We start from the raw sequence: 7,500 nt of genomic DNA on the forward strand, positions 1-7,500 counted from the left end.
TTTCCTTTCATGTTAGGGGAATGGGAAGCAGAAAGACTTCCATGTTAAGGGAATGGGTAGCAGTTCTGCTCTTGTTCACCTCTATGTGAGATCTGATCTCAATGAGGATAACACATTTAAAATACCAGGTTTGAATGCAAAGGCAAGAACAGATCAGTTTCTTATCTGGATAACTTATCTGGATACAGATTGCATTTGAATGCCAGGTGTAAATGGGGTCGACGTCCTAAATAAGCGAGAGGAGCGTCTGTCAGAGATGTTCTTGTGGGCGCTGCCAGGTGATTGACAGGAAGCAGAGCAGAACGTAATCACAAAGTATGCCAGTGATTGGTGGAAAGATTGATGGACACGCTGCGCTTACATTGTGACACGCACACCCTCTGGCCACGCCCATCCAACGCAAACAGCCTGAAACCGTCTCTCTGCTCCAAGGACAGGAAAGCAAGCTTTTCTCCACCCAAATGAAGCCTTCATGTTACCACACTATGGTTGATCTAGCCATGTCCAAGCCTGTGGACGTTGTTTTTCATGCTGTGCAAGAATGAATGGCAGCCAATGATGTCTGGTGAAGGGAGCAAAACGGAAAGTTCTCTGACTGGGCGCGCGCGCACTCCTGACACTGATTGGTGCACACCACTGGTGGTTCAGATTCAGACCAATTACAGCATTTTGAGTGTGAAACAGGAAGGGGAGGAGAGAGAGAGAGAAGGAGGTGTGCAGAATAAGTGTAGAGTGGAGACATGGAAGAGGGGGCGAGGCATCAAAAAGACTACAATGGAGAGAAGCAGGTAGGCAGAGACGGAGGATAAGTGCAGGGCACTGAAGGAAGGGGAGGAGAAGTCAGACCCGACGAGCCGAGCAGGAGAATAACCAGAGTGACGCCTGTGGAAATGAAAAGGAATGAGAAATAATGACAAGAGGGAAATGACAAAGAGAAGAACAGAATGAAAGAGAATGAGAAATGGTCAAACCGATGTTGCGCCATTATGTCAAGCTCGTTTTACATCGTTTCTACAGAAGGTCTTTGATTCCAAATGTTTTCTATCGATTTGGATTTTTTTATTTTTTTTCATTTTCAGCTATCTATAAAAGTATTTTTCTCAAATATCTACGGTACTGTCCTTTAAAAATGATACAATTTCATTGATGTTTTATTGAGTGACAGTAGCTGTTACTGAAATGGATGTTGTTGGATTTCAACTCCTATATATCACCAGCATTATAACTGCCATAGATAATTAATAAAATAATAAAACAAACAAAAATGCAGATTTAAACCTTTATCACCCATTTGACTGAATGCATATTAAACTACTTCTGCACATTGCCTCCATTCCCAGAAGGCATTATTTGGAAATAATAATAAAAAGTCTCTCCCTTTTCTGCCGTCGAAAGTTGACATCTATTGAAATAAACTAGTTTCCATGACAGTTTTTGTAAATTATTTGGTTCTACTGTATAACACCACTGCAGAATGAATAGGTGAGAGATGGCTGCAGGATAAATGCATAAACAGACACTTGTTTAACTTGGCAGACCATCACATTATGCCCACACCGGATTATAATTCATCATCATTCTCCTTGTCTAAATGCATTGTAGGGGACGATTTGTCCAACGACGTCAACCCAATCAGTCACACAGTCAGGCAAAGAAGGAGAGGGTGAAAATGGAACAGACTAATTCCTGGCTTTGCTGTCCACTCCCTGAAATACAACCATAATAATGCAGTGTCTCTATTAATTTTTAATACTTCATTACAAATTGTAGTTGATATACACCCTTTGAAAAAAGGCGACATTTTCCACACAATTGATAGCACTAAGTTGTATTTTACAGATAATAAATTCTGAACTTCAGGATGATCCTTCCTAAATAGATATATTTAGTGCTTTGGAAATGAACTCACTTAAAAATAATCAAAATTGCTTCTAGGTGTGAATGGGAGTGTAAATGGTTGCATGTCTGTGATGGACTGGTGACCTGTCCACTGCGTTCCCTGCGTTCCAGCTAATGCATGGTGGGATAGACCTCAGGGGTGGGAATAAACGGTTAGAGAAAATGTATGAATGACTGTCTAATTCAGTATAGTAGTGTTCGATAACCTGCGGTTGCCAGGCAGCAAAGGAAGATCTATTATGAAACCATACAGTTTCAGAATAACACTAGAAATCTTGCGTGGAGACTCTGGAGACGATGTGCCATGGGTGCACTTTTTTGGGGGTTGTGACCAAACATGTCAACTTGTGCCACATCATCCACTTCATCAGTGGGTATGACGTCATTTTACGATTGTGGGGCATGACATGGCATCATCAGTGATTATGACATCATCCTTAACCTCGCTCAGTTTTACAGTTGACCCTTGCCCCGCTGCCCGCTGACCTCATCTCTGTCAGGGATTGGCTGGTTAGAGTGTAGCCATGTTGTGTCATAGCAGCCCCTCAGGCGAAAGGCCTCAGGTATGTCTGGGTTGACCATGACTGTTGAGCTGATCAAAGCAGAGAGCGAGATCGGCCCCCAAAATCAGACAGGCGAAAGAAACTCAGCAGCGAACTTGCTTGAGTGGCATCACTGATGACATCACTCACTGATGACAATTCGTTGAGTGACATCACTGATGACATCACTGATGACATCATTGTTCGAGTGATATCACTGATGACATCATCGGTGACATCATTGGGATCTATCTATCTATTGTTCGAGTGGTATCACTGATGACGTCATCGGTGACATCAGTGGGAAGGAGGGAAGGGATACTGATGATGTCACAATGGCTCTGTGAGGGTGAAGGCTGTGATAGAGGAACCGATCAGGTTTCACAGAATGTAGGGAAACAGTGGATGGATAAATCCAGGAGGCGGTAATGCAACATAAAGATGCCAACTTGCCATAAAGCACCACAGAACAAGAAGAAGAAGAGTGCGAAGGCCTAAAAACATGGGCTTATTTCGTAAAGATTCTTTGCACCAGATTCAGTCCAGACACCTGAAAAGTGTTTTGGCAAATGTTGGAGGCAAGCAGAACAACGACTGGGGAGATAAATGTGCTCGGACCTGCGGGCGGACAGACAGACATTTCATGATTATATAGTAAGATAACAATTTTGGGGAAACAAATGTATGCTAGGTTCACCATTAAATATTTCTTTACAAAAAATCAAGCATTTAGAATCCACAAGCAAAAGAGTAGGTTGTCTTTCTTTCTCCCTCGAAATGGTTGTCTCATTTTAGAAATGACCTTCTGCAGCTCAGCGCAGCTAGTGAGCTGAGTGGTTAATAATATGAGTAACAGAATTAGGTCCAGAATGTCATCTGAAGGTATTAATATAAAAGGCCCTTTAGAAGCGGAGGAGGATTGTAATAACTCTGAGGCCATCATCACAATAATACTCACTGTAGATTTAGAGATTTATACAAGACTCAGGTTGTTAGCAGACATTCCTCGTAACTTTTTAAAGGTCCTCCATGTTAATAATGCAGGCAATTATTTGTCTTATCGAGTAGACACAAATTAAAGCTCAAATCAAAGTTGTTGTTTTTTTTTTACTTCTAAAGGCTACATCTATATTTTATGATACACATTCATATGATGAGCGGATAGTGAAGGATTTTTTTAAATATTTTTTTATTAGGGAAACATTTGGGTTCAGGCGTGGGGAAAATGTGTGTGCGAGAGCGTGTGATCCATGCTGAGCAGGCTGGTCATAGCAAAACTGTCAAAATAGCCACACAAACATACATGCACTCTCAAAAACACAACACAGTTGTTCTACACAGTTGTTCTAGATTCACGTTTTCTGCTTTAAGAGTGCAGGCTCCTCTCTACAGTGTCGGCGCCAGAACAAACATTCGGAATTAGCAGCGGTCCATTAACAGTAATTAGTATTAAAAAAAAATAGAGTAATGCACAGTTACAACAGTAGTAACGATAGCACCTGTACCAAGTATACAACCAGGGCTAATGATAGTAAATGGAGTAGCGGTGGGTCTTTTGTGGGTTCTCCACCTCGGTTGCTGTGGTCATCAGGCTTCATGAGTGGGAAGAGCAGCACCTCCTTGATGTTGTCGGAGTCTGTGAGCAGCATGGTGAGACGGTCGATGCCCATCCCCCAGCCGGCAGTTGGCGGTAGGCCGTACTCTAGTGCCGTGCAGAATGCCTCGTCCATGAACATGGCCTCATCGTCGCCCTCTGCCCGGGCCTTGGCCTGCTGCTCGAAGAGCTCCCTCTGTCTCATAGGATCGTTCATCTCGGTGTAGGCATTGCAGATCTCCCTCTTCATCACAAACAGCTCGAAACGCTCCGCTAGGCCTTTCTGTGTTCTGTGCCATTTTGCCAAGGGGCTCATGATCTGAGGGTGGTCATAGATAAATGTGGGGTTGATGCATTCGACTTCGAGGAAATGTCCCACCAACTTGTCGAGGAGGCGGGCAGTGGTTCTGGGTGGAGGACACTCCACTTCTTTCTGGGCACACAGGTCGTGGAAGAATTGACGTGCCTCATCACTGTCATAGGTCTCAGCAGGAGGGAATGTGACGCCCATCTTCTCCTCCAGGCCATGTGTCATGCTGACTCTTCTGAAAGGTGGAGTGAAGTCGATCTCACAGGTCTGTCCCTCCGGACCGTCTGGGTGATAAGACACCTTGTAAGCTCCAGTGATGTACTTCACCATTCCAGAGAGGAGTTTCTCTGTCATGTCCATCAAGTCATGGTAATCTGCATACGCCATGTAGAACTCGCAGGTGGTGAACTCTGGATTATGGGTCAGATCGATGCCCTCGTTCCTGAACTGACGGCCGACTTCATACACTCTGTCTATCCCACCAACCAGCAGCATCTTGTGGTAGAGCTCAGGAGCAATTCTCATGTAGAGCTTCAGTTTCAGCTCTTTGTGGTCCGTAACGAATGGACGGGCCACTGCTCCCCCGGGGATCAAGTTCATCATCGGTGTTTCGATCTCCAAAAATCCCAGCTGGTCCAGGAAGCTGCGAAGGTAGGTGACGATTTTGGAGCGTGTGATGAACTTCTGTCTCACAAAGTCGTTGAGGATCAGATCCAAGTAGCGCTGACGGAATCGTGTCTCCTTGTCTTTGAGGCCAAAGTGCAGGTGGGGCAACATGTGCAGACAAGGCGACAGCAGCGTCATCTCTATGGGGATGATGCTGAGCTCCCCCTTGTTTGTCTTCCCGGGGGCACCGCGGACACCGATGATGTCGCCACGCCGCAGCTTCTTGTTGATGGCCACAAATGCATCCACAGACGTGTAGCTCCTTGAGCTGGCCATCACCTGCAGCTTGGTGCCTTCCCCTCGCAGGTCATAGAAGAGCAGATGGGCACTGAAATCCCGCTTGGCATGGATCCGGCCTGACACATTGAGAACCTCTGTTAGCTGATCCCCAGGCTGCAGGTTCTTGTATTTGTCAATGAACTCTGTGAGTGACAAATCGACATGGTATTTGTGTGGGTAAGGGTCTTCTGCTGTGCCCTTCAGCGCTTGAATGGCCTGGGTGCGCATGTTGTAGTATTGATTAGGGTCAAGAGTCTCCTCATCTCCCCCAAATGTATTCTGCGCCCCTTGGTCATTGGATTCCTTCTTCTGGGCCACCTGCTCTTTGGTTTTGGCTTCTTTCTCAGCTGCCTTCTTGTCGGCTTTCCTTCGCCTCCTCAACTCACTTTTGCTGAGTTCGAAACCGTCCTCAGCAGCCATCTTCTGCCCTTTGAATGGTGGTTTTATGTTCTTCGTTTTGGTGTTTTATGGTGCCCTTTGAATGACCCATCCAATTTATAACCTCAGGATTTATGACATCACTGATGATGTTATAGACATTGTGACATCATCAGTGATGTCATAGATCCTTCCCAAGCTGAGGTTATAAATGACATCATCAGTGATTTATGACATCACTGATGATGTCACTGATGGGGTGTTTTTTGGAACCAGCGATGGCTTCGGCCGCTGGGCTGAAATCTCCCTTCACGAAGGTGAAGGTGCGTTGCTCAGGAGGGATGAGGAGCGGAGGAACATGAGACGAGGCGCAACAGCCAAGATCGAGGAGGTGTGAGAAACAACGTAAATTTGAAAGCAGAAGAACCATGTCTAGACTGAGACCATCCAAATGTGAGTGGCAGCAATGTGCCGCAAGGCATCCAGTCTGCCGGAAAGCCATTAGAAGAAGAGAAGAAGAACTGGCTCGGACCTTCAGATTTTCTGACCTACTAGAAAAAGTGCACTGGAACGCCACTCAAAGTTGGAGCTCCGACTTAAAAACTCGGGGGGGAAGGGGGCGACTAGGCGGGGAATCAGTTGTCTGACGTCACACAACAATGGCCGCCACCAGCAACCAGTATGTAGTCCAAAGTATGAAGTGCCTAAAATAAAATGTATAATGGAACCTGTTACCTTATGTGTCGCTCCTCATTTTCATTTATATATGCAAGGAGGTTGCTCTGATTGTTGTTAAGCTGTCTTACTACTTGCCAAACAAAAAAAAGTGTTGCGGTCCGCCATGTTTCTTGTTTGCATTTTGCCTTTGTGCTCTGGAACGCTTTAAGACCTTTCCACTGGAAGGTCCCACAGAAGCTGCATTTCTTTCATAATATCAGTGAGGAAGGTCCCACTGACGCCATCTGCAAATCTCAGGCGGCTCTTGTGCCTGTTGTGCCAAACAAGAGAAAAAAACACTCATTCTATCACTACTGTGTGTTCCATTCAACCCTGACTCTCTCTCTCTCTCTCCCTCTCTCTCTCTCTCTCTCTCTCTCTCTCTCTCCCTCTCTCTCTCCTGCTCAGGTTTCGCCAAACTGTGACCAGGTCCTGGTGAACGGGAAGGAGATGCGCGGCCGGCAGTCTCTGGCGGTGAACTTCACCTACCTGCACCTGTCTGCCCAGCTGCAGCTCACCGTCTGGGTGCCCAAGCTGCCCCTCCAGATCGACGTGTCGGACACGGAGCTGAGCCAGGTCAAAGGCTGGAGGGTGCCCATCATCACCAACAAGAGGTAACTCACCTGTCTCACACCTGAGGGAGGGAGGAACGGAGAGAGAGAGGAGCGTGGATGAGAGGGAGGAATGGAGAGAGGGATGAGCAGAGGAGGGAGGGAGGAACGGAGAGAGGGAGGAGCGGAGGAGGGAGGGAGGAACGGAGAGAGGGATGAGCGGAGGAGGGAGGGAGGAACGGAGAGAGGGATGAGCGGAGGAGGGAGGGAGGAATGGAGAGAGGGATGAGCGAAGGAGGGAGGGAGGAACGGAGAGAGGGATGAGCGGAGGAGGGAGGGAGGAATGGAGAGAGGGAGGAGCGGAGGAGGGAGGGAGGAATGGAGAGAGGGATGAGCGAAGGAGGGAGGGAGGAACGGAGAGAGGGATGAGCGGGGGAGGGAGGGAGGAACGGAGAGAGGGATGAGCGGGGGAGGGAGGGAGGAACGGAGAGAGGGATGAGCGGAGGAGGGAGGGAGGAATGGAGAGAGGGATGAGCGGAGGAGGGAGGGAGGAATGGAGAGAGG

At 47.1% G+C, this 7,500-nt stretch overlaps 1 protein-coding gene and 1 pseudogene across 2 annotated transcripts in view; one reads left to right on the forward strand and one right to left on the reverse strand.

Annotated features, from left to right (window-relative positions):
* Positions 1-5,710, reverse strand: part of LOC310771419 (lysine--tRNA ligase pseudogene) — a 15,912-nt pseudogene extending 10,202 nt beyond the window's left edge. Inside the window, exon 1 of the transcript in view lies at positions 4,012-5,710. The product of the transcript in view is annotated as a lysine--tRNA ligase pseudogene (transcript). The remainder of the gene's footprint in view (positions 1-4,011) is intronic.
* Positions 1-7,500, forward strand: part of LOC310771418 (transmembrane protein 132D-like) — a gene marked incomplete at both ends in the record, with an annotated part of 61,507 nt that overhangs the window by 42,353 nt on the left and 11,654 nt on the right. Inside the window, one exon of the mRNA XM_083664034.1 lies at positions 6,794-6,999. Coding sequence (XP_083520160.1) covers positions 6,794-6,999 — 206 coding nt within the window. The remainder of the gene's footprint in view (positions 1-6,793; positions 7,000-7,500) is intronic.

Source organism: Poromitra crassiceps, assembly GCF_964638095.1.
Source record: "Poromitra crassiceps genome assembly, contig: HAP1_SCAFFOLD_629, whole genome shotgun sequence".
Taxonomy (NCBI): Eukaryota; Metazoa; Chordata; class Actinopteri; order Beryciformes; family Melamphaidae; genus Poromitra; species Poromitra crassiceps.